Consider the following 26,731-nt stretch of genomic DNA (forward strand, 5'->3'; position numbering starts at 1 on the left):
TGTTAATATCATACAGTATGTTCAATTTGGTATACAATTTTCTATCCTGCTATTTTCATTTAACATTATTTTATATAATTAAAATTCCCATATAGGCAAAATCCTTATGGAAGCATAATTTTTAGTGACCTTGTAATCTGTCATGTGAATTTACCAGTTTACTTAGCAGGGGATGGGAACTGGATGGGGAGAGAAAGAGACATTGGAATCATGGAACCATTTGGACGGTTAGGCGGGTCTGGGTTAGGTGGCTCAGCAGGCAATGTGAGCCCGACAGGCAGGGGCTGAAGGCATGAGGATTTCCAGGCCTTTCTTCCTGCCTCAATTGCAGCCCTTGCTGCCCTACCACCCCCACGTGTTCTCTGGGCTCCAGCCACACTGAACTTGGCAAATTGAGTTATCCACTTGTCCTGTGTGCTGTGTCTCTGTCCTCCCCAGCAAGCCCTGCCCTCAGGCACTCTGTACACACCACTGTCAGCACGCAGCACACTGGACTGCCTTGTTGGTTTACTTACCTCTATCCCCCTTTAGACTGAAACCCTTTATATTTGTGTCTTGAATGCCTGGCAGATAGGGTCATTAATAAATCTTTGAAGGTAGGTGTGGGGTTAGTTGTACAGATAGAGAGATTAGAGGATACCAGAGAAAAAGACCAGTGCAGCCCTAAGGAAAAGAGGCCATTTGCTCAGCCTCTTCTGTCCTTCTGGACCTGAAAGGCTGTTCAGGTCCTTGGTCCTATACTTGAGGGCCAGGCCTCTGTGAGCTATAGCCTAGGGACCAAAACTCCATTTAGACTCCAAAATTTTAGAGCCTGGGTTCTGTGTTCCAAGTTCCAATCAACTTACTCAGATTTCCTCCCACTCTAACCTTCTGTGAGTGTGATGTAGACATTCTCAGAATGCAAGTCCCATCTCTGCCTACTGTGATCCTGCGGCAGCCTAATGAGCAGTGAAGACAGGCTGGGGCTCGCCACCGTTCCAGCAGAAAGCTTCTGTATGAACACGCATGTGCCCACAGGAACAAGACTTCTGCTGGGTCACCTCTCACATCATGCCAGTTATTTATCATCCAAATTTGTAATCTTCATAATTAGAATCACCATTTCCAGATGCCTCTATACACCCCGGTCCAGGAATTCTTAGAGCTGAAGGGGCAGAGAAGGCAGATTATGAATACCTGCGGTTCTCTAGAACCTGAGAACTGAACACAAGAATACTACAAAGAGATGTCCTCGTGAGATCACGTTCCCTGGTGATTCCTTGAGGAATATGCAAGTCTCATTTTCTCTCCCTTGCTCAGTTCCTGTGAGGTGGGCCAGGCCAGCTCTGGGAAGGTAATAGGAGTGAGGATGCTGGGTCAAGCAACTTCAGCTGCCAGGTTCTGTGTTCCTAAGGGATCATTAACTATCACAAATCTGCCAATCTGCCTTCGTTCCAACACCAAATGTGCTGCCTTGGACATCTCAACTTTTTTTTTTTTTTTTGCTGTACGCGGGCCTCTCACTGTTGTGGCCTCTCCTGTTGCAGAGCACAGGCTCCGGACGCGCAGGCTCAGTGGCCATGGCTTACGGGCCCAGCCACTCCGCGGCATGTGGGATCTTCCCATACCGGGGCACGAACCCGTGTCCCCTGCATCAGCAGGCGGACTCTCAACCACTGCGCCACCAGGGAAGCCCTGGACATCTCAGCTTTAGGGATGTTTTTCAAAACAAGCTGTGAACTTGTTTTATAAATGATCAGCTTTGTCCCAGATGGACCAGGTGCTGGGTGGTCTGAGATCTCTGCAGACTTGTCCCCCACCCCCCAAGTTTATCTGACCTCTTCATAGTCCCTGTGGGCTATAGTTGGGGGTTGGGTATTCTGAAGGACAAGACCTATGGTTACTGTCCCTCCCAAACTCTGTGCTGTGCTGTATTGCTTTGTGCTTGGTAGAGTCTCCCCTTAAAAGCTGATTTTCCAAAACTCTTCATCAGAGAATCTTCTGGAGTGGAAGGTGGGACACTTATTTAAAAATATAGATTCTTAGGCTGTAGCCAGTTCCAGGTCCTATTTAAAACACCAAGGGTGTCTAGGAACCAGATCTCTGGGAGGGTGCCTTGTTTAGGAAAAACAGGCAAGTTTGATGGAGCTCCTTGTTAAGGATTCTTATAATTAGCTCCTATTCTAGACTCCAGGGGTTCAATGTGGTCTTGCTCTTTTTTACCCACTTCACCCCAGTTGGTAGCACCAGGTGTTGATTGTAGTTGGTACTAGAGATCCTTTGGTTTCACGCATAAATGGATGAGTGGTGAGTTTGCTTTGCAGTCACTTCAAAGAACACAGAAGTTAAGAGCATTGCACTGTGAATTTGAGGGAAAACAAAGACCAGGTATTTAATTTTGTAAAGCTGCATGTTAAAGGGGTAACAGGTAAGAGTGAAAAGAGTGTTGATGTGTTGGAAAGTCTGAATTGGGCACAGAATTACATGTATGATGGCCTGGCCTTGGGTAAGTCCTCTAACATCCCTGGCCTGATGTCCTATGTAAAATGGAGTGAGGGTCAGAAGTGGTAGTAGGTGTGAATGTGCTTTGAAAACTAGAAAGTGAATTCAACTCAGGAGTGAAGAATGGTCAGGGTAGGGACAGGGGCACAGAACCAGCCACAAGAAGGCTACTGTGTGGTCAGGTCCAAATCCATAGGCCCTACGGGGAACAGGAGAGCTTTTAACAGGATGGCAGCTCAGATAGGCTCAGGGCCAGCTTCCTTTCTACTCTGTCCAGTTTCTGAGCCGACTGGGGCCCTCTGTTCTCTAGGGCAGTGTCCCAGTCCTACTGGGCCCATGAGGCTGTGTCCACATTTTGTTGTTCTGCAGGTGCTCAGTGGACAGTCCCCAGGGAAGGCTGCTCATTTCTGCCTTGCTGCCCTGGCGTGGTGAGGTTCCTGTGTGTGAGGGAAGGTAGGAGGTGAGGAGAGGAGGCTCCAGTGACAGGGCCCAGGATATGTAAAAGAGAGGTTATATGAGCAGCCGGCCTGGGAGTTAACCAAAACCAGTCACACATGCCTGCACCCACTCACTCAGAAAATATTTGCGTGCCTACCAGGATGAAGCTCTAGAGCTCGGGTAGGGACCACGTGGTCAGTCTGCTAAGAATTAGAATGAGAGTGATATGGTCTGCCTAGAGTTGGGACCTGCAGGCCTGTCCCAGTGCCTGGCCTGATGCATGACTGCTATTCCCTGCAAACTCTGAGTTGACCTATTACTGTCCCCTGGCCATTCCTACCCTGACACCTACCATGACCCTGATTGTCCCCTTAGGCCTGTGTGTAGGAAAATGCACTGTGCAGAGCCTTGTTGGGCCAGTGAGTGGAGAGGGCAGTGAACCAGGGTAAGTGCATGTATGTGCATCTCCCCTGCAGCAGTGGCCCCCTCCTACCTTGGTGGGTCCTCCAGGTCACTGTGTTATCGCATATGGCCACCTTAGCAGCCCTGTAGGAGGTATGACATTCATGGCCACCTTAGCAGCCCTGTAGGAGGTATGACATTCTCATTTTTCAGGTGAGAAAAGATACTCAGGCCATTAAGGGATTTCCCAGAGCTACACGGCTAGTCAGTGGTGGAGCCAGGATTTCAATACAGAACCTTTCAGGATTGGGGAGAACTAGAACATCAGGGAAAAAAAGTTTTTAAATGTACTGTTATTCTTTTGTCTGATTTTAGAATTAATACAGGTAAAAATGTCAGCTTTATAAACAAGGAGGACCTCTGAGCCCCCAGAGATGGTACAGAGATAATCACTATTAATAGTTTGGTATGTTCTTCCACTTTTTTTTTTTTTTGTGGTACGCGGGCCTCTCACTGTTGTGGCCTCTCCCGTTGCGGAGCACAGGCTCCGGACGCACGGGCTCAGTGGCCATGGCTCACGGGCCCAGCTGCTCCACGGCATGTGGGATCTTCCTGGACCGGGGCACGAACCCGTGTCCCCTGCATTGGCAGGCGGACTCTCAACCACTGCGCCACCAGGGAAGCCCTTCTTCCACATTTTTAAAGACATTTTCTAATATTTATATTCATTGTTGTAACAAATGTAATATTGTACATACATTTTACAGTTTACTTTTTCAAAAATGTTATTGTAAAAGTAATATCTGCTTGTCATAAAACACTGAAACAGGATAGGAATATAAAATTCAAAGTTCCCCAGCCCTCCCAATCCCAAAAATAACTGTTGATAGTTTAGTGTGTGCCTTGTAGACATTTTCTTTGCAAAATATATACTCATTTGTGTACTTTATTCTCACCTAAATAAATTCATATGCATACTCTTCTGCAACCTGGCCTTTTTAAAAAGTATCTTTTATAATGGAAAATTTTCAAGCACACAAAAATAAACTGATGGAATGAACCTCCATTCATCATCCAGCTCCAACAACCATCAACTTCCTTGTTCTTGTTTCTTTTCTCTCTACTTTCACTTTTCCCCCTGGGGTATTTTAAAGCAGATACCAAACATCTTATCATTCCTTCATAAATACTTAAGCATACGTATATAACAGATGAAAAAATTTTAAATATGCCACTATCATACCCAATAAATCTAACAGTAATTCTTTAATGTAAACTAATACCCAGGCTAAATCAGTTTTTGTCATTCATCTCACAAATGTCTTTTCCAGTTGGATTGTGTGAATCTGGTTCCAGTGAGATCCACATACTGCCAGTGGTTGGTATGTCTCAAGTCTCAGTTTGTAACTCCACACCCCACCCATGCTGTTTATTTTTTGGAGAATTTTGATTATTTGTCCCGTAGAAAGTCCCACATTCTGGATTTGCTGATTGCATCTTCCTGGAGTTGTTTAACACATGGATCTATGCCCATATTTTCTGTAACTGGGTAATTTGTTTTAGAGACTTGATTAGAGCTATGTTTTAGGGTGAGGATGCTTTGTTGTTGGTGCTGTATGCTTCCAAATCATATCAGGGGACTGTCATTAAGATCCATCAGTGAACCTGACTTATGGTTGTCTTTCCACATATATATACATAGTCCTTAATTTTTAAAAAAAATTATTTTTTCAAAGAAACGTGTCGGGTGCTTGAGCTGGAATGACAAAGAAAGGCCATAATGTGGCCCTCACAAGCAGGCTCCACCCTACGAAGACAAGACCAGATGTATATGGAGAGGACGAAGCACTGGATCATGGGGAAGGTCTTGGAACTGAGGCCAACAAGGCCCAGTGCTGCTGGCAGCCAGCTGCTCTTCTGGGACACTATGTAAAATGATGTATAACTGGGTGAAAAAGTGGTGGTGAGCTGGCCTCCTCTCCCTGCTCATGTCACTGAGCTGCTGTCGTGGTGAGGGATGCTCATGAATCTAGAGTTCTGAGTCTATTGTGTAGAGAGGCTTCTGGGTCTAAAAGGACTGTGGCTTTTTGGTCCTTATCTCCTGGTAGTTTGGAAGCTGAAATCAGGGTGGTCTTCTGGTGCTCCATTGGTGAGTCCCAGATTTGTGGTGGGGCTGCCTGCTTTGGAGAGAGCGGGTGAGATGACCTGGTGCAGCCGCAGAGCTGGAAGGGGGCACCTGGAGACCATGGAGTCCAGTGCCTCAGTTTACAGATGAGAAAACTGTGGCCAGAGAGGAGAGGGGAGGTTTCCAAGACCAGCTAGCAAGCTGGAGGCTCGACTGTGACCAGCAGCATCCAAGCCTCCGATTCTCTGACTGGTAGCCACCTAGCATTTCCCATTTGGAATCTCTGAGGTGGTGAGGGTGGCCAGATCAGGCTCTTGATAGATTCTTACTCTGCACCCAGAATTTCTGAGTATCTTTTGGTGGTGTTCTCGTGCTCATTCTTGTTCAACTCCTGGTGGGTTCTTTGACCTGGAGGTGGTAGTGAACAGTGGTGTGTTTCAGTATTTGGTGACCAGCTTGGTCTGTGGTAGTACAATGGTGGTTTAACTACAAACTGTGTCGCGAGTCCCAGCCTCAGCTCCACATTCATCAGTCAGCCGAGAGGTCTCGGGCTGCAGTTTCCTAAGGGATAAAAGCTCTTCCTTCATTATGTTTGTATTTATCTTTCACTTATGGTAGGTACTACTGGTTTTCTGTTTTCAGCAGTGATATAAGCCTCCTCTTAAATGTTGATAGATTTAGACAAAATCAGGTATGTAGTATTCTAACCTGGCAGAAGGGGAAATGCAAAAGATTGCAGTGTGGAAGACGTTGGACCAGATGACCTTTCTGGTCCTTCCTAGCTTCCTGGGAAGCTTTCATGGTTACAGGGTTTTCTTTGTATTCTGGCGTGCACTGGTCATGACTTTCTGGCCTGAGCAGACTCGGTCGCCAACATAGAGGCCGTCCAAAGTTAGAAAACAGCCTGTGAACTTTCAAAGGATTTTTTTTTTTTTTTTTCCTGTACGTGGGCCTCTCACTGTTGTGGCCTCTCCCGTTGCGGAGCACAGGCTCCAGACGCGCAGGCTCAGCGGCCATGGCTCACGAGCCCAGCTGCTCCGCGGCATGTGGGATCTTCCCGGACCGGGGCACGAACCCGCGTCACCCTGCATCGGCAGGCAGACTCAACCACTGCGCCACCAGGGAAGCCCAACCTGTGAACTTTCATTCTGATTGAGCATGTATTTATTTATCACCTGGGCGGTTATCCTGGGAGAATGGAAAGACATTGAGACAGGGTCCTAGTTCCTGTGGAGAGCTGTTCCGTGGAGGCTGCTCTCTATTTGTGTGGTTCGTTATTTGTGTGGTCCATTCTGGGCCGTGTTCATGGGAAGTTTCTGAGTCGTTTCTCTCTGGGCAGTGCCCCACGACTGTCATCCTCTGTAGCCTCTGGGAAGTCTACTCAGGGGTTCAGTCATAGTCTGAACTTCCAGACCTGAGAGAATACGGGGGTATTGGCATGGAGACTGGGGGGAGTGGCCTGCAGAAATGGGCAGTCATGGGCTCTCTGCCTTTCAGGATTTCCCTGGGGAGAATCTTCACTCAGAGCTTGCTGACAGCCAAGGATGGCAAGCAAAGGGCCCTCGGCCTCTGCATCTCCTGAGAACTCTAGTGCAGGGGGGCCCAGCGGCAGCAGCAATGGTGCTGGTGAGAGCGGAGGGCAGGACAGCACCTTCGAGTGCAACATCTGCCTGGACACAGCCAAGGACGCCGTCATCAGCCTGTGTGGCCACCTCTTCTGGTCAGTACCCCTTCCACTGCCCCAGAGGATACATGCCATGTTTAGAAAGCTTGTGGCCCTGGACAGCTTTGGAGCAGGTTTTCCACCCATTTTGGGTCCTGATACACTCAGGTACAAAGGCAGGAGACCTGGGTTCTCATCCCAGCTCTGCTGCTGATAAGCTGAGTGAACTTGGGCGGATCCTGTCCCCACCTTGGGCTCCCTATCCCCATTTCTAAAGTGACAATACTCTTAGTGAGCACTGCTCCATGCCACTTGCTGTGCTGAGCCAAGAGGCAGTTACAGCACGATGGTTCTGAGCAAGGACTGTGGCTCCAGACTGCCTTGCTCTGAATCCTGACTCTGCCGCTTCCCCCCTGGATAACCTTGGGCAGGGTGCTTCCACACACAGTGCTTCATTTTTTAGGGTTGTTTGGGAGCATTAAATGACTCAGGATATGTAAGAGACTTAGAAGAGCACGTAGCACATAGTAAATGTTAACATGAGCTATGATCCTAATATTTGTTACCATATTTTATATATATCAAAATGAAGTGGCTGAGTCAGTGTCCATTCCACCCTTGATGGTTACAGAAGCCCCTTCTGGCTCTGAAAACCTGGGTGAATGTTGAGATTTTTTTTTTCCCCTCTTGATTTTGAGTTGGACCTTGAAGGGCAAATTGGGGTAACTAGAGGGATGAGAATGCCAGCTAGGTGAGGTGAAGAGTGTGTGCCACCCCAAGGCAGACAATTTCTAGGGACAGGCAAATGTGCTGCTGGGTTCATCTGAGACCTGAAGCTGCTGTATCCCTCTAACAGCACTCTGGATGGGTATTATGGGCTGGGGAGTATTAGGAAACAAGATTGTTAAAGGAGGATTGGGCCAGATTATCAAACCCAGATTTAACTGAGTAGAACATGGAGCTATTGAATGTTTTTGAGCAGGGAAGCGGTGTGAAGAAAGGGTCATTTAAATAATATCTCAGGGAGTTTAAATTGGCAACAGTGAAAAAGATAAATTTATTGGTGAATGAGTAGAATGGGGCAGAGGTGTTTTTTTTTCCTGGAGGCTCTTGCCCTAATTTTGAAGTTTTATGCAAAAACTGTTGTCATCAGGACTTCCCTGGTGGTCCAGTGGTTAAGACTCTGTGCTTCCATTGTAGGGGGCACGGGTTTGATCCCTGATCGGCGAAGTTCCACGTGCCGCGAGGTGCAGCCAAAAATAAAAATAAACAAAAACTGTTGTCATCAGCCCTCTCCTAGAAATTGGAAATACTCTAGTTTTGTGATTGAGGTATCATAAAACCAGGATTTGAAAGAATGAAGAATTCAGTCAGGGTACCATTGGAAAGAACACAGGTTCTAAAATGAAAGAGATGCTTCCAATCTGAGTGGTTTGTCCCTAAGCAAATCTACTTTCCTCTCTGCACCCCAGTTTCCTTATCTGTGAAACAGAGATAATTGCACTCGCTCAAAGGTTAGTGTGATGACCATTCCGTGACATTGACAAATGAAAAGCTATTTAGCCACAGCTCAGCACAGCACACAGTCATTGTTTAATGAATGGGAGTAACTGTCATCTTTGCTATAATCCGGAACTTTTCCCAGAGGAAAAGCACCCCCACTTCTCCCCCATAGCTTTTTTTTTTTTTTTTTGCAGTACGCGGGCCTCTCACTGTTGTGGCCTCTCCCGTTGCGGAGCACAGGCTCCGGACGCGCAGGCTCAGCGGCCATGGCTCACGGGCCCAGCTGCTCCGTGGCATATGGGATCTTCCCGGACCGGGGCACGAACCCGTGTCCCCTGCATCGGCAGGCGGACTCTCAACCACTGCGCCACCAGGGAAGCCCCCCCCCCCCCCATAGCTTTTGAGGGAAGTTGCCGCTGGAGAGCTGCCGTGATTTGGAGTGACCTCTGCTCAGTTTAGAATGGAATTGCAAGGTTAATGTTGGCGTCAGGTGTCTGTTATGTCCAAGGAGATTGTGTGTCTGGATTGTGAGGCTAAACTGTGGTTCAGTAATTGGGAAAGGAATTATCCTCTGAGTCCAAATTTTACACAGGTTGAGAAGATACATTATGTGAGCGTCAGAAGCCATGTCTACATTTTCCACTGTCCTGGCATTTGGTAGGCGTGCAGTAGATATTTGTTAGTTGAATGGATGAATGTAGAGAGAAAGAAAAAATTTAAATCTGGAGTTAGAGTAACTTTTCCTTCAATTCTGTAGATGTCATTTTTTGCACCCAGTGCTGGGTGATAGAGGGACAGTAAAAGGAAGTCAGAAGACTTCTGTTTTAGTCCTGGTGCTGCAGGCAAGTCGTTTGATGTTTCTGAGTTTTGTTTCCTCATTTGTAAAATGCGAAATTGAGCAGCAATCTCTGTAGTGTAAGTCACTAAGCTGGAGGTAGCCCTTTCTGCCAAGCAGCTTCCCCATCTTTCTATTACCTAAAGATGTTTTTACGGTAGACTTGAACTTTTAAGCTGCTTCCTGCCAGCAGAGCTCTCAGGGCTGAGGACAGCCTGAAGATTTTGTAAAACTGGATCTAGATCCACACCTTCCCTGTGAGGCTGAGGAGGCTGTGAACCCACTGAAGTTGAGTCTAAAATAGTGCATGTGTGCATGTGCATGTGTGCATGAGTATGCCCCTGTGAATTTATCTGCACAGAGGATCCTTAACTTTTATTGGATTCCTTCAGAGGCCATAACCCCTCAGAGGTCAGGTTGTAGAGAAGCTGGGTCTGGGATGGTCTGGGACCTGGGGGTCTTCACAAGTAGTGGGATCCTGGAGGTGGAGACTGGTGTCTTGTCTCCATTGCTTCATTTTTCCTGTGATTTTAGCTCAGTCTTTTCTAATTTCTGATAACAGTGATCCCCACAGACCCTCAGTGGGGTTGCAGTGCTCCACAGTTCAATCCTGTTTTCCCATTTTTCTCTTCCTACCTTACCCGGTGTTTCTGTTAATGAAATAATTTTTCTTCCTTTTCCCCTTTCTCTTTCTCCTTGATGACTGGTTGCCTTGGGGACTCTGGCAGTTGGCCATGTTTACATCAGGTAAGATGCATTGCATTTTACTTTGTCTTTCATCAGCTGTGGTTGCACAAGACACCCCTAGTCTCAGGAGACTACTGTCAGAAGCTGCAATCTTCCCTGCTTGTGGACTCATTTGCTTGCTTTCCCCCCAACCCTCTTTATATACCTGCCCACTGATAGGCAGTTGATGAAACAAGAGGTCAGTGTTGTACCCAGGAGGGATGCTCCTGACTCTGCTGTTGATGGCCTTTGTGGCCTTGGCAAGCTACACCTCTCTGGGTCTCACTTCCTCATTTGTAAATTGGGTTGGATGTGATCGTATGTTAGGTTTTTATTGTTGAGACTGTGCCTCTATAAAAAGCACCTCCCATCATATCAACAATCCCCCCTACCCTTATAGGTCTTGAAAATGTTAGGAAGGGGGAAACTTTTTTGGTCTCAACAGAGAGCTTTTATGAGAGGGAAAAAGTCTGTTTTTCCAGCTTCTTATTATTATGAAAACTAGTTAGTAAGTTTTCTCCAAGACCTAGGCGCCTGCTTGGTGGGACAGAGCTGAGTCTGGCACTGACAATTGGCTGTTAATAATCGCTGCCAGCTGTCTCCATGGTTGTTGTCATTGGAGCCCCACACTTGTAGGTGGCTTGGAAATGTGGAGGGGAGGAGAAAAGTTCCAGGCTGCTAAAGCCTCAGAATCTTGATGGGAGAAAGAAGCAGAGAAAGTGAGAGGGGTTTCCACTACATTTCAGGGCGGTGCATTTTGACCCCAGTGGAACCTCTAGAACATGTCTGTTCTAAATCTGTAAAGAGCACATAATACTTAAGTTTTCGAGCTTTTGACAATAAGATATAGGATATAAAAGTCATTAAAATGCTGCCTTCTCCTTGGCCCTGAAGTCCTAGATTCACATTTATATGATAAACTACGTATCACTGGGTCTAAAGATATAATTTATGCTCTAAGATAAATGTTGAATGTGTGTGTGTGTGTGTGTGTGTGTGTGTATAAAATATTTATTTAATGTCTACAAGGACACTAAGGTAATATGTTTTTATCATTTTAATTTTGTTTTTAAGAAAGTTAAAATGATTTTAATACAACCAGTGAAAGGGCCTGAAAAACCCAAAACAGGACTGTTGTTTTTAATTTTGAAAGAAATAGTTGAATACAAAAATCATTGAAAGTACATAAAAAACACTAAGCAAATTTAGATAATAAGAAAAATCTATCCTTTAGCACATAATAAATCACCAGAAAATGGTCAGCTTATTTCCAGATGGCTGATGTCTAAGACACATAGTTGTTGAGGAAATACTGTAAAAATGAGAAACACAGAAAGAAAAATCTGACTGCCAGGGTCATACAATTGATCCGTCAGGGAAGATGGAGATTTAAAGTTTGTTCTACTTGCAGCCTGACCTGTGACTGGATCTGTCAGACCTCTTGACACAGCTGCAGGCCTGCAGTTCCTTCCTGTTGTATTGCTGGCAAGCCCCTGAGAGAACAAAGCATTAAGAAGCCTGTTTAATTATGACGGCATCTAAAGGCAATTTTGATTTCACCACTAGTAAATATTTATTGAGTGCCAGGAGCAAGAATCAGAGAGTTGGGTTCCTTGAGGTGTTCCCTGCTGGTGCTGGTGTTTGCAGTTTGAGGGCGCTGGTCCCTGTAGTTCTCCTACTGGCTCTGACTGACCACCCTGGTGGGCTTGTGCCATTCACGTGGTTTTCTCTCCTGCTTGCAGTGGTTGGAGACGAGACCTAACAGACAGGTGTGTCCAGTTTGCAAAGCTGGCATCAGCCGCGACAAGGTGATTCCCCTCTATGGCAGGGGCAGCACTGGGCAGCAGGACCCCAGGTGAGGCCATGGGGCCCCTCTCACACACACTCCTCCCCTTGGACACGAATTCACTTCTATTCAGCACCTCCTCACCCCACCCTTTAGTTAGTGTTTACAGACCCTCCATTTCAAGGCACTTGGCATCCAGATGGGAGTCAGCCAGGAAGGAAGGGGAACCAGGTTGCCATTTGCGGGGCTGTGATACAGATGTGCTGTGAGCATCTGCCAATGGACAGGCACTATGCTAGGCAGCGCACAAGACACCACCATTGCAAGTATGCAGAGTGCTGTGAAGGAGCCTGGGAAGCAGGGTGTCCAGCAGGAGAGTCTGCAGGGTGGGAGGTGGGTGCTGTAGCAGTGATGTCTAAAGTCTGGGGGGAGGAAATGGGGGTCTGGGAGGCTTTGTGGAGTTTGAGATTTCTGGAAATGGAGGCATTCTGTTGAGAACCTTCATGGAGTGGTGCTCGAGTGTGCACATAACACACCCACGCACACTTTTCCCAAACTCCCGACAGTGTCTCTTACCTTCTTCCACCCCACTCCAGCATACCCTGTACCCAGACATATTGGACTTCTCTTAAAGGGACTTATTTATGCTTTCACCTTCATGAGCCTTTGTATTTGTTGTCCATTTGCCTCTTCTGCCCTCTCCAGTCCTGCTCAACCCCCTTCTCCTCCTCTAACTTCTGCCGTCTTTTATGAGCAACCCTAAAGTTACCTCCTCCTTAAAGTGGCCTTTCTTCCCCACATTAGTTGCTTTCACCCATGCCCCCACTCCATTTAGTTGACACCTCTTTTAAAGAAGTCCCTTCCACGCTGTAGTGTGATTGGTTGTAGCCCCCTTTAAACCACGAGCACCTCAAGAGTAGGATCTATCTTCAGTCTTGGTAGCATCCTGCCTAGCGCCTGATGGATAACAAGCCCTCAGTCCAGTATTTGTGGGATGAGTGATGGAAGGGGCTAGGACCCAGAGGTCCTAGAGAGAAAGAATAGTGTAAAGTACTTGCTCAAGAGTAGTGGGAGGTAAAGCTGAAGGTAATGGGGCAGAGCAGAGAGACCCTGAATCTCAGCCCTCTCTGCTGACAGGCCATCTTCTGTTTGAATTTGGATTTGGGGTTTTTGACATCCGTGACCCAGGTCCAGGAAGGTGCCTGGCTGACAGTTGTAACCAATCTGGGTATGGCTCTCTGTGAGAAGAATAAGCTGAGTGCAGTCTGATGAGCATCTTGTAACAAACGGATTTTCTCCCTAGTTTTCTACACACTAGGGAAAAGCAATTGCATGTAGAACAGAGTTAGTATTTGGTTTAATTTGGCATAAGTTCATGTGCCGGGCATGAAAGGGGGCCATGGCCCTGACCCTGTTGGTGAAGAGCTCCCCCACTCAGGGAACAGGTCAAAGCATTTCGTAATAGACTTATTTTACACCGTTTCTGTTTCAGAGAGAAGACTCCTCCCCGTCCTCAAGGACAGAGGCCAGAACCGGAGAACAGAGGGGTGAGGAAAATTCTAGGAGAAGGCTTCTAGAAATGAGCCCATGGCTTTAGAAGTTTCCCTCTCAGCCCTACATTTTTTCTCCTTGATTATAAAAGTAAAGGAAAATTTGCAAAATACAGAAAGGAAAAGAGGGGAGAAAATAACTTATAATCACACCATCCAGAGATAACCAATGGAAACACGTTGGTCTATTTTCTTTCCTATTTTTCTATGATTATCTATACACACACAAATTTTATAGATCTATTTGTGTGTGTTTTATAGATAGATGTTTGTGTATACATATATTTTTATTTTTACAATATTTGGCTCCTGTTTTGTAACTCTCTTTTAAGATTTTATTCTTTCTATATTTAGTGCTCTCTGTGTGCTGGGCCTCATTCTAGGCACTGGTAATATATCAGTGAACATAGTAAAGATCCCTGCCCTTATGGAGTTCACAGGCAGACCTTGGAGATGCTTCAGGTTTAGTTCCAGACCACCACAATAAAGCGAATATCACAGTAAAGCAAGTCACACAATTTTTTTGGTTTCCGAGTGCATATAAAAGTTATGTTTACGCTATAGTCTTATTAAATTAGCAGTAAATAGCATTATGTCTAAAAAGTGCATACTTTAATTAAAAAATACTCTATTGAGGACTTCCCTAGTGGTCCAATGGACAAGACTGTGTACTTCCCAGGCTCTGGTTCCCAGTGGAGCATTAGCTCCTAACCCAGGAATCCGAGGCCCCAGGAAGCCAGAGGCCCTGACTGTGAAGACTGCACATCAGATGTACACGCCAGTGCACATCTCTGGCATTTACAAGCACCCACAGCCACCGGTGATGTTTTTTGCCTACTCTGCCCCAGGAACATAAACCTACCAAATGTGAGGACTTGTGGGATTGTACAGGTGTTGCTGGAAGGGAGGCCGGAGGGCCAGTCCTCGGATTTGCACTGAATGAAGTGGTGGTTCCTGATGAAACAGTTGCACCTTCCTGGGTAAGGCAGCCTTGATCTCAGGAGCCCTCAGACTCAACCAGGCTAGCTCTTAGTTGGAGGTTTTTCTGCACTGAGGAGATGGAAACCAGTTTTTCTTCCCTGTAGGTCTGCCCTCTTAATAAATCTGCTGTTAGGCTTTATAGGTAGTGCTGCCCATCAAGAAGTTTGGAGCTGGGTGCCAGGCTATGCTCAGTAGGGATAGGGAGCAGCCACTTGCATGATTTGCAAGAGACTCACAAATGAAGGCCTATCGGCTCTTCGTGGAGAGCAGTTAGCCCAATAATTTTTCTTTTCTTTAATTATTTTTTAATCAGTTCTAAAGATCTACCCAGGGATGCAGAGGAGAAGAGGAATTTTTTTAAGATGTTCACAGTAATTAAGAGCATGGGTTTTCGGACCATACTGATCTAGTTCCAGATCTAAACTCTACCCCTTACCAGCTGTGTGACCTTGGTCAAGTTATTTCATCTCTCTGAGCCTTGGTTTGGTCATCTGTAAATGTGGGTGATCCTAATGTAAGAATTAAATGCAATTTGAGTGTACTAGTGCTTAGCACAGTGCCCAGCACAGAGTTGGCACTTAGAAAATAGGAGTTAACCTACTTACAATATTATGATTCCTTCCGAATCTTTTCATGTGAAAGATGATGCAGTGTAGAACATATTGGGCTGGCCAAAAAGTTCATTTCCACCATCTTATGGGAAAATCTGAATGAACTTTTTGGCCAACCCAACATTATAGGGAAAAAAGGCTGAGGATGATACCAAACTGCTGACAGTGGTCATTGGAGGGAGGGGTTATGAAGTGGAGGGTGAACAAGGAGACCTCTGATTTTCTGTGTTATTTATTCCTGTAATGTGTTAATTTCTCATAGCAAGCATATATTACTTTTGTCATCAGGAAAAAAAGTGTTTTGAATTTTTAAAATTCTCTGTAACAATATTAAAAGAAAAATCTTAGGGAAAATACTTATCCATATCTTTTCCACCTACATACATATTGTCACATACTTGTGACCATGGTGTTCAAACAATTTTGTCTGAAAGCTTGGTCATAAGAGTTTTTCTGTGTTGCTGCATAGTCAGCGTAATGTATCGAAATTTTGATCATGACCTCCATTGTTGGCCAATTAGAGTTCCACTTTTTTTGCTCTTATAGATAATGTGTAGCTTGTTCTATGTTCCCTTGTAATTGGGCATAAGAGTTGTTGACACTTTGGCTGTTATAAAGCATGTAGAAAGTTTTATTGGCTAGTGTGGGACTCTGGGAAGGAACCTGGAGCTCTGAGAACACTTACTTGCATCAGCAGAGAGTTTTACTTTGGGTCAGAGCCAGTCCTTTCTGGCATTCATAGCTCCTTAGCTGGGACCCCTGGATGGCCAGGAGGGCGGAGGAGCCACCAGGGTTCCTCTGCCTTGAGATCTAGATGGGAGGAAAAGAGGGTGGGGAAGAAATGCGGGTGCCACACATAAGGTGACGTGTGACAGGTGAGGAGAAACCTGCCTGTTCTGAATTGCATTTCTTCTACACAGGGATTTCAAGGGTTTGGATTTGGAGATGGTGGCTTCCAGATGTCTTTTGGAATTGGGGCATTTCCCTTTGGCATATTTGCCACAGCATTTAACATAAACGATGGGCGGCCTCCTCCAGGTAAGACCCTATTCTCTTGGTGATTTTGCTTGAAGACTCCTAGGAATTCAGCAATATGTAGGATAATCAGCCTTTTCAAAATGTGCTAAACTCTTTTCCGATTACTGGTAGTCATGGTAATGATATTGCACACTTAACCAAGTATTAGGCACAAGCACGTTCAGAGTGCTTTCCATTATAAACCTGGGATCCCCACAATGAGCCTGTGGGATAGATGTGCAGTTAACTCCATTTTACAATTCAGAAAATGCTTAGTAATGTTTTCCAAGATATAACCCATGCCCATAAAATGAAAAAGTATATACTCTACCCAGCTGAGTAAAAGCCTAGTTCTGGGCGTATACCCCTGACTTTGACCATTGGGGGTGGGGAGGGGCCAGGTGACTGCAAGGAGTCTGGGCCTCCCTATTTTCTGGCATCTCTGGCCAGCTTCCCTCAGGACACACGTAGGGCTGGTCCTAAGCCCCAGCCCTTTGGGAACCATGCCTAGGTCTGCCACCTGCTTCTACCTTTCTCCCTCCAGCCAGCTTGAGAGTGCTGGCTGCAATTGGTGTAGGGCAGGGCAGTGAGGTAGGTGCCCTGGGCTCTATCGCAATCTGACGCCCAGGCCCAGATCCTGACCGTGGAGCTGCAGAGCTGCTGAGGGCGGTTGAGCTCTGCTTGCACTCAATGGGGCCTCGTGTGCTGGGCACAGTGTGAGGTACAGAAGGGACCAGTGCGTGGCTCCTGGCCAGGAGCTTAGGCTCTAGGGACAGTAACCTCTCCTGAGCCATCCATTTGTCCCCTGCCCCCCGACCCAGGTGCTTGGCACATAGCAGACAATCGGTAAGCCTTTGTTGACTGCTGGCCTGCTTGATTCCATCAGCGTGCCTAACTGGGGCGTAATATAGCACTGAGCGATCTTGGGACTGCCCTTCCTTACCTCATCTGCCTCAAAAGTTTCTCCTCTGTTCGCATGCTGTTTTATCAGAGGAAAGAGACCCCAAAGGGCCAGGCGTGCTCTGCTCTGAAGGAGGGACAGGGCCCCGTGGAAGGAACACGCACCTGCCTGCTAGTTTATTTCCATCCATCCTGGTCCAGGGCTCACCCGGGTTCCCCAGGTAAAGAGAGTTCACAGCCAGGCTGTGAACTCTCTTTATCCCCTTGGCACACTCAGACAGTTTTCCCTTGTTGTGTGTGTTTGGTACAGTTTGCCCATCTGGGATGTAGTTTCTCTTAACTCTCCTTGCCCCACAGTCAGGACAAGGAGCTCTATGGAGTAGCTTTTCTCAAAGCAGAGAGGAGTGGAGACCCAGGTTCTCAGCCCACTTCTGCCCCTAGTTTGCTATGGATTGAGGGAGACAGGTTGTTTTGCCTCTCTGGGCTCTAGTTCTCATCCCTGGAAAAGGAAGGCACCTCACGCGGGGCTCCCTGAGACCCCTCCTGACTCATCAGTGCCAGAATCTAGAAACTCCATGACTCGAGAGGCAGTGTGTGGAGAGGCTGAGAGCACAACTGTGGGCTCTCCGCCAGCTCATGAACCTTGAGATCTTAGGCAGGTCACCTCATACCTGTGCTTCAGTTTCTTTTTACACAGAATGGGATAATAATGCCCAACAGGCAATAATGTGTATACACAACAGCACACACAAGATGCTTAACAAATAGTAGCTTTTATTTTTCCCTCCAAGACTTTCCTGGTTTATTTGCACCTGGAGACAAAACTCCCTTAGGACGAATTGGAGACTTTGTCCTCATTGTTAAATTTTTATAATTTGAATTTTGTTTTGCCTAATATTATTTGGGGTTTGGAAATATTTTTAGTGTGCAGGATTCTGTTGTAAAGAGATGAAGGTTGATGCTCTCGACTTCTGACTCCAGTGGGCAGTGTGTGCAGCTGCAGCATTCTCACAGCCTCCCTCCTCCCTCCTGTCCCTCCAGCTGTCCCCGGAACGCCCCAGTACGTGGACGAGCAGTTCCTGTCACGCCTGTTCCTGTTTGTGGCCCTGGTGATCATGTTCTGGCTATTGATTGCCTAATGCTGGGCTCCCGGCCTACATCCATGCAGGGCCTCTGGACCGGTGACATGCCACCCCCACTCTTGATGTTTGGCTTCCTGGCTAATCCTGACCTCTGGAATCAGTGGGGTCAGTGACACATCAAGGAGTTTTGCTTCTCCATCAGAGCTTTGGGACTCAAGACCAGTTGTTGAGGACCCTGGAGTGAGGCCACTGCTGTAAACACCTCAGGCCTTGGCATTGAGTCATTTCTTATGGGTTACACCGTGAAATCCTGTCCCAGCCAGCTCAGCAGGTCCTGACTCTGCACAGGAAAGGGGCAGGAGAAGAGGAATTGTCAGTACAATTTCACCTGAATTTAATATTAAAAAAACAAAGGGACGAACCAAATATGGAAACTTTTTTTCATCTCTTTAAATACCCCTTGGTAAGTGGCCTCTGAAGTCAGTGGGACTCCTCATATAGAGAGGTTCCCCTTCCAGATCGCAGTGCTATTCTGTCCTATTTCCTCTTCAGCAGAGATGCAAGAAATTGCTGTCCTATTAAGATCATAATTGCAGCAGCTGGAGCTGGAGTCAATTCATGAATTCACCAGGGACCCAAAGATCTATTGCCTCTGGGCTGTGCTCAGTGTCTTTGGCTCCAGAGTGGCTTGAATGACCTCCTGGTTTCCTGGCGTAGATTATCCCCAGAGACATGTGGTTTCCCATCAGTTTTCCCCCAAAACTATGCACATCTGCCTCCCTGCCAGAGGGCACCCATTCTAGATTACTGTTGAAGCCAGGACGGACTGCGTGTTAGGAAAGACCTGCAGTCGGGACTCAGGTGGGATTCGGAGCTCAGATGCAGGAATGGCTGAACAAGCAGCCTTGTCCCTAAGGCCGCAGAAGCTCCAGGTGCATCCTTTCCCAGACCCCACAAAGGAAACTGGGAGCCTTGTTGAGTCACCCCAGCTGCATGTTGAAGACCACCCTCCTCAGAAGCCAAATTGTCCTTAAAGAAGAGGCAGGGAAAGGGGAGACCCAGCATGTGACTCTGATTTTGGTATGGTTTGAAGACCTCTTGTGTGTGTGCTAAAACCAGAGAAGCACGCTACTCCAGAGCAGGCAACCCCTGGTGGTTTGTAAAGCTGGGCGCAGAGCCCAGGGAGCCTCAGCACAAAGATAGGATGTGGTCTGCCTGTGGAAGTCATCCTCTGGAAACTTTCAGGGAAGTCGTTCTTCCCAAGCCCTTGATTTGTTTTTCAACTTCACAAGCTTCTTCTTCCAAATTTGACTGAGGGAGTGTGTTGCCAGCAGGAGAACAGTTCACCTGGTGGAATGGTTCTCGCTCTGCCAGTCTGGCATCTTCCTAGAAATCCAGGCTCTTCCAGGAGACCCTTAGGGTAGGGGGAGATGGACTTACTCTGAGGGCCTCTCTGTCACTTCACCAGTCCACACTGCTCCTGAGTTTACCCCCAGCAATAGCCAACAAGTGGTTGAAAGCTCCACCTATTGTTTGTTCCAGATATGGTTCTGCATAGCGTGTGGAAACCAAGACCTTGAGGAAGATGAGGGAAGCCCTTCTCTCTCCACTGCACCCCCCCGCTTCCCCTCTTACCTTTCAGTGCCAGAGTTCAGTGTTTAAACAGACAAAATACAAGTATTGAATAGGTGGTTCATTTGCCGAATCCACTTGGTAGGAATAAGCCACCTGCTTTACGGTGTGCCTGATGGATTTTAAAGATTCTCTGGGCACCCACTCAAGAGTGCTCATTTTATCACCTGGAAATCCCAGGTCTGACGGGCCCTGGTTTCTCAGTGCAATGGCCCCACCTAGTGATGGGAGAGAGGACTTCAGTCAGATGGATCGAACAGAAATGGGTTTCCAGAAGAAAGGTTAAAAAAAGAAGGGTTGTAGGTAGGAAGACAAATAACTTTGACCCTTTAACGAAGAGGAGTGAGCCCAGGAGAGCTCCACCAGCAAAGGCATCCCAGGAACCTGTTAGCAAAGCCAGGTTGGCCATGTGCCCTTTGATTTTGAACCTTGCAGGTCCCCAATCATGCTCTGCCAGGAGCTGGGGCAGGAGAGCTGACTTGGGACTGCTGGCCCAGCCCCGACAGGGAGGCCCCTTCCCAGTGCCCCCGCAGGCTCACCACCTCACCCCTCTGCTGAGGCAATTTTCCTTTCTTTGTGTGTGTTTTCTATGTTCTTGGCCCCCAACCCCTCCTGCCACCTTTGTGGATTAGGACCAGGTCCCAACCACAGTCAGAAAATAATACCGTGTACACCTTGACCAGTCACTAATTTTCACTGTTGTAAAAGTGATTTGATTTAGAATTAAACAAATGGTTTTACATAACTGTGAGCTGTGGACTTAACTGTGTCAGGGGAGTGGGGGGCAATGGGTTGAGGACTGGTCTGGCCCCTGCGAAGATTGAGGACGAAAGTCTTCAAACACCCATGGATAATTAGAAATGAGAAGCATAGGCTGGAGGCCTGGCTTCATACACAGCCCCACCCAAGGTGTGACCTGTCTGACAGGCAGACCCAGTCCTCATAAGTGTATGGAATTCTGAAGGTTGTGGGCTGCCACCCTGGAGCTTAGCTTGTGGCCAAAAAGAGCCTTGAGGAGAAGCAGGTTGTTCCGTGTCAGCATCTCTCCCCATGTTCTTTGACAAGGCAATCTGGCCTCCAGCCAAGCCCTCTACCTGTAACAGGGGGCGTGCTGCTCCGTAAGGTTCCGTGAGGTTCTCAGCAGAATGTGAGATGGAAGATGGTGATATTACAAACCTGGCCCAGCCTTGGGCTCCCCAGCACATCAGAGCTACAGGTCATCCGTCTGAAAGGAGTTCTTTTCTCCCTCTTAAACTTTGACCTAACAGTTATCAAATTGAATAGTGCCAAGACATAGTAGGAAATGCAAAGGTAAGGGAACTCCAGGAATTCATAAGCCCAGTAAGAAAAGGAAACAAGACACAGAAGTAGAACAGGACAATAAGGCCTCCATGTACCAGTTGTTCAACCCCAATAGCCATCAACTCAGGTCTAGTCTTGTTTCATCCCCACCCTGACACTTCGTCTCCCGTACCTGCACTGTTTTGAAGCAAATTCTAGTCATATCTCACCTATTAAGTATTTCAATATGCATCTCAAGGATTTTTAAAAATATAACCAAGATACTCTTTTATGTACCTTTAAAAATTGATGGTAATTCCTTAATATCATGTATCCAATCATTGTTCAGATTTTCCTAGTTGTCCCATAACTCTTGTACAGTTTGAGTTGAGATCCAGATTAGATCCATACGTTGCTATTGGATGTCTCTTAAGTCTGTTACATCTGTAGGATCCTCTTCTGTCTCTTTTCTTTCCCTTGCAGTTAGTTTGTCCTGTTCAGTTTCCTACAACTTCACTTTTGCTATTTGCATCACTGTGGTATTAACAAACTCTTCTTACTCTTGTATTTCCTGTAAATTGGTTGTTAAATCTAGAGGCTTGGCCAGATTCATGCTTGATTTTTTTTTTTTTTTTTTTTTTGGTAAGACTATGTCATGAGTGGTAGTGTATACTTCTTGTTGCATCATATCAGGAGACACATAATGTCTGGTAGTCCCTCTTTGTGATGTTAGCAGCCCTTACTGATCATTGTTGAGAACAGCACTGTCCAATAGAATTTTCTGCAGTCGTGGAGATGTTCTCTGTCTGCACTGTGCAACACAGTAACCACTAGCCACATGGGGCTATCAGGCACCTGAAATGTGGCTAGAGTACTGAAGAACTGAATTTTTTGTTTTATCTCATTTTAATTTAAATAACCACGTATGGCTAGTGGCTACCATATTGGACTGTGCAGATTTAGATTAGTTCACAGGGGTTGCAAAATGATATAATTGAAAATAACAATGTGTTAAGGGTTTAGAAACAAGACTGCACTTCTGGCAGAATGGGACAACAAAATTACAGAGAACGTGGGGAGCAGTGGGGTTGTGGAGGACAGCTGGTGGTTGTAGGAATGGCAGAATGTTACAAGGGCAGAAGGTATTCAGGAAAAAGCAGAGTCCTGGAGCGAAGGGAGTAGGGAGAGAAGGCTGTAGGGTGAGATGTGGTTAGTTCTTGAGGGCCAGGTTTGGCTGTTATTTTGTAGGCAATAGGGAGCTATTCGTTTTTGAGCACAGAGGTGACAGAAACCTAATTTTGGAAGATTAATCAGCCCATTTTAGGTAGGATGATTCAGGGAGAGGAGAAATTAGAGGTCCAAGACTGTCTTGGTCTGAGGCACATGGAAGTGACACTGGGAGTATCTGGCCGTGGACCAGTAGACCAGTTCCCTCAGGATGGCAGAGCCAGACCTTAAGATGTTTGTCAGGGCCCAGGTCCTCATTTCTGTAGGCCCAGAGAGTTGATTGTGAGTCAGTCAGCAGGATCTGGCCTCAAGGACTGACCAAGCCATGGTCAGGTAATCAAACTGCACACAGGTGACCTGGTACTAGAAACCCTGGAGGGTTTCTCCCTGCGCAGGCCTTTTCTGCCCTCCAGAACTCCCTTTGAGTTCACAAGTGATTTTGGAATGTTCTTTGTATCCATGTTGAAAAGGTATCTCTGGGTTTTATCATTTCTATAGACTGCTGTTCTCTTCCTTTACATTTCAACTTTTCATTTCTCAAAGTTACCTGAACTTCCCTGGGAGCAACTTGGGGGGAGTTGTTTATCCTCCCGCTCCCTGCTGGTGAAGACCATGAGGCTGGAGGTGGGAAAGAAGTGTAATGAGAGTGAGGAGGGAGAAGAGACAGACCTGGGTGCCTTGCTGTGGGGCAGAGGGAGAGGGAAGACTCCCAGGGGCCTTGGTTCCAAGGCTGCCAGTGCCTGGGTGTCTGGGAAAATACAGTGTAACCTCTTTCCATGTGCAGGGCAAATAAAAACCTCACCCCTTTTTGGTAGCCACTCTCCTTGTCAGGAGAGTCCCCTGGATCACCATCACTTTAATTCAATACACAGGTTTGTCTTTACTATAATCAGAGCAGAGATAGCCTCAGAAAGTAAAGCCGACTGCTGAAGAGGGTTCCCAGGAATGAACAGAAGTGAGGCACATCGCCTACACTGCCCCTCAGCACTTTCTTCACACTCAGGACTTCAGGGGACACCTGCCACACCCAGAGGAGAAAAATCTGACCTGCATCTGGTTTGGAGTACACAGAGCAGGAAGGAAGAGGATTGTGCTCACCTTTGTGTACTTGAGTGCTGGGTTGAACTTCATCCTTGGTGGCAGTGTTGTGATCCATTTCCTTGGGCCCCATCCCTGTCCCTTCCTGGTCATTTGTACACTTTTCTCATGACCTATATCTGATCTAAGGAAATAACAGTTGCCAAAGACCCAGCACAAGAGAATCAGATGGGAGGGACCTCAGGGACCAGCTGATGTAGCCGAGCCTTAGTCACACAGAGGACCCCAAGCCCCTCCCAAACCAAGTGAGGGGAAGTGGTTCTCTCAAGGCCCCTCAGCCACCTAGCGGCTGCGAGAAACCAGTCTGCTGTCCTAAATCCTGGTCCAGGGCTCTTCTCTACAAAGAAGAGTCCGAAGGGCAAATCCAAACCACTGGTACATTTCCTTTGACCTACATGGCATTTTTAGAATTTGAATGTTACCAACATTTTTAAAAGAGGGAAATTTCACCTAAATACCTGGATTTTTGGCTTATCTTGAAAAATTGGAAGATCTGGTGTTCGGGTTTCATTTATATACCTACTTGGCCTGCTAAGGATCTGCCACTGAGTGTCAGCTTGCTTATAGTGGCACAGACAAGTGGCTTCTCTGAGCTGGAAGCTTCTAAGAAAAGCCCACCCTCAACCCCCCCCCAAAGCTATTTGTGGGTAAACCTGGTTTCTCCATATTCATAGTCTTGATTCCAGACACTACTGGAAAGAGCTTTCGACTGGGGATTAAGAGCCAGCGTTCCCATCCCAGCTCATCTAATAAGCTGAGCCATTTTGAGGTTCGAACTTGTCCCCTCTGGTGCTCAGCTGTCCCCATCGGTAAAATGGGCAGAGGGTCCCCTGTGTTGAGATCTCCAGCCTGCGCAGAATCACCCTCACCAGTTCGGGCACCCACAGAGGGCGCAGAGTCTAGCGGGCACCAGGGCCGCCGCAGAGCCCGGACCAGGGGGCGGGGCTAGGCTCAGGGGCGGGGCCTGGCGTCGGCTGGGCGGGGCGTAGGCGGGCGGGCCCCCGTGCCAGGTGCGGTTTGGTCCTCCCCGGGCGCCGTAGGCGGCGCATCTCGCTCGCGCCCCGGGCAGAGGTCCTCGCGCGTCTGAGGTGGCGGCAGGAGCTGAGCGGAGACGCCGCTGTAGCGGCCTCCTCTTCCCCATTTCCGCGCCTCTGGGACCATGGCCGAGCAGGCGGGTAAGGAAGGGCTGCGCCGTCCTGTCCCGGCCCCGGGGCGCCTGAGGGGAGCTGGCGGCCTCTCGGGGGTTTCGGGCTGAGTGGACCCTCGTGGGTACCGGCTCCTTAGAGAGAGAATTTGGGGAGTGAGCACAGCGCTCCCCGAAGACTCGGAGGTTGTGGGGAGCGGGGATAGAGGGCTCGCGGGGAGGTGGGGCAGGCGGGCTTGGCGGCTTCTCGCGAGTCGAGGTCCTTGGGAGGAAGGGATGCTGGCGGGGGGCACCTTTTTTTGTGGACCTGGAGACTGCAGGTCCTCAAATTAAAACTCTAAGGAAGCTGAGGGGACCGGTTTCCGTTGGAGTCACAGTTTGGGGGAATATGGGGAGTACGGTATCTTCAGAGTTTGGGTAGGTTCTGAGGGTATGGAGAGTTACCCCGTGTTCTGGATTTTCTGTGGGAAATTGAGGAGAAGTATGAGTTTCCCACGGGATCCAAGCCTTCTGGAGGGTATCTTGGTGCCTGCGGTCTCCTGGGTCTTGGGGTTCTTTGCAGGAAGTAGGGCATTGTGGGCTCCCTTGGGGTTTAGGACATGACTGGGGGTAGGGAGAGATTGGAGCTTCTTCCTGAGGCAGGTAGGGCCCCTGGGGCTCTGGGCCCTCCCATGGCCCCTCTGAGACCAGAAAGGAATGTGGCCAAACACCTCCTGGAAGGAAGAGTGTCTAAGGGTGAAGGGTAGCTTCAGGGTTAGGTTGGCTGGGCCTGCGGTCCCCTCCCAGTCATTTCACACCACCCTGCAGCTTCCTGCCCTCCTTGCCTGTCCCCCAGTACCAGGAACTTTCTGTTTCCCAGAAAGTTGTGGGAAACACCCACCTGTGTGGGTGGCCCAGCCTCTGGGTCGACCAGGGTCAGCGTCCAGAAGCTTTCTAGAGCTGGCAGGAGGGAATAGTGGAGGAGGGAGGCTGTCCTGGATATCTGCCCCCGCTTCCTGGCTTTCAGCCTGTGGACAGTCACTTCCTCCATCCTGAATAAAAGGACCAGGCCACCAGTGGGTCACTTCCTCACCATGGGAGCATGGGATTTTCTCCTCATTCTTAATAATAGGCTTTTAGAGAAAAAGGGCTGGGGTAGACATTCTCCGTCCCTTCCTATTTTATTTTTTTTTAGTTTCCAGAATTCTTTGTCTCAAATGATTTCTAATGATTTTTTCTAACCTTTGAGTAACATAGGTTCCCTGTCTTGAACCTTGATTCTCAGAAACTTGCGAAAGATCTTAGAGTGCAATAGTGTTTATTAGATCTTTCTCTGAGTGAACCAAAAAGCTGCCTAGAGGCATCAGTGCCTCTAGATGCATTCGTTTGTACATTCTTCCATAAGAATATTTGTTGGATACTTCTGGGCCACATGCTAAGCCAAGCGCTGAGGAGTATAATGATGAGCAAAACGACACAATTCTTGGCCTTTGTGGTGCTTACAGCCCTAGCGATGTACAGTAAATAATTGAGGTGACAATTGAGATAAATGCCATAATAACTGAGATAAGCAGTTGAGATATGTGCCGTAAGATTGCACCAGGGGCAAGGGAAGTGGATAGGGAACACATTCCTTTATGAAGCAAGTTTATGCTGAGCCCTGAGGATAAGTAGAAGCTAGTCCAGCTAAGAAAGGGTGAAGAACTTTTCAGGCAGAGGGAACATAAAAAAGCCCTGAGGCAGAAAGGCATGTGGTGCCTTTGAAGACTGAGAGAAGGGCAGTACAGCTTTTTTATGGATGAGGAGACTAAGGTTCAGAAATTACTTGTTCAAGGTTCCATAGCCAAAAAAATAGCAGTGGTCAGAGTTCATATTTTCTAGCTTCAAATTTGGTGCATCATCCTCTCTGAATCACAAACACCAGAATGAGGTTGCCCGTGGAGTCAGAGAAGGAAGCGGGACTTAAACTTTTACTTGTCCTTGAACACAGAGCTGTGTTCCGAGACAACTCAGATTCCTGTGTAACAGAAGAATCAACAGAGAAATCAAATATTTGCTGAGTACCGGTGATGTCTAAGGCACTGGGCTGGGCCAAGTGTTACCTGTTATAAATTTTAACAGATGCTAGAGATAATGTAACTCTTCTCGTTTTACATGTTAAGAAACTGAGGACTAGGGAGGAAAATGGATTTGTCTAGGGTTACTCAACTAGCGGTAGAGCCAGGTCTAACCTAGAACTTGTTCAGTGCTCTTTCCAATATTTCAGGGTC

General features: G+C 47.4%; 2 protein-coding genes across 11 annotated transcripts in view; both read left to right on the forward strand.

The window, feature by feature from the left end:
• The window catches only part of RNF185 (ring finger protein 185), a 28,793-nt gene extending 8,316 nt beyond the window's left edge, over positions 1-20,477 (forward strand). For 6 of the 7 annotated variants that reach the window (XM_089894747.1, XM_089894751.1, XM_089894749.1 and 3 more), the window contains 7 exons: positions 6,944-7,166; positions 10,176-10,194; positions 11,916-12,028; positions 13,452-13,506; positions 14,358-14,489; positions 16,022-16,139; positions 18,060-20,477. In XM_089894747.1, the coding sequence (XP_089750873.1) occupies positions 6,991-7,166; positions 10,176-10,194; positions 11,916-12,028; positions 13,452-13,506; positions 14,358-14,489; positions 16,022-16,139; positions 18,060-18,157 (711 nt within the window). In that variant the 5' untranslated portion in view covers positions 6,944-6,990 and the 3' untranslated portion in view covers positions 18,158-20,477. The remainder of the gene's footprint in view (positions 1-6,943; positions 7,167-10,175; positions 10,195-11,915; positions 12,029-13,451; positions 13,507-14,357; positions 14,490-16,021; positions 16,140-18,059) is intronic. The other variant, XM_022550817.2, reaches the window with a different exon arrangement.
• A 4,005-nt stretch (positions 20,478-24,482) lies between these two features.
• LIMK2 (LIM domain kinase 2) overlaps positions 24,483-26,731 on the forward strand; it is a 55,201-nt gene continuing 52,952 nt past the window's right edge. For all 4 annotated transcript variants that reach the window (XM_089894742.1, XM_022550814.3, XM_089894744.1 and 1 more), the window contains exon 1: positions 24,483-24,513. In XM_089894742.1, coding sequence (XP_089750868.1) covers positions 24,498-24,513 — 16 coding nt within the window. In that variant the 5' untranslated portion in view covers positions 24,483-24,497. The remainder of the gene's footprint in view (positions 24,514-26,731) is intronic.

The sequence above is a fragment of the Delphinapterus leucas genome, chromosome 14, assembly GCF_059928025.1.
Source record: "Delphinapterus leucas isolate spDelLeu-1000000601 "Yukka" chromosome 14, BTC_Dleu_Yukka2, whole genome shotgun sequence".
NCBI lineage: Eukaryota > Metazoa > Chordata > Mammalia > Artiodactyla > Monodontidae > Delphinapterus > Delphinapterus leucas.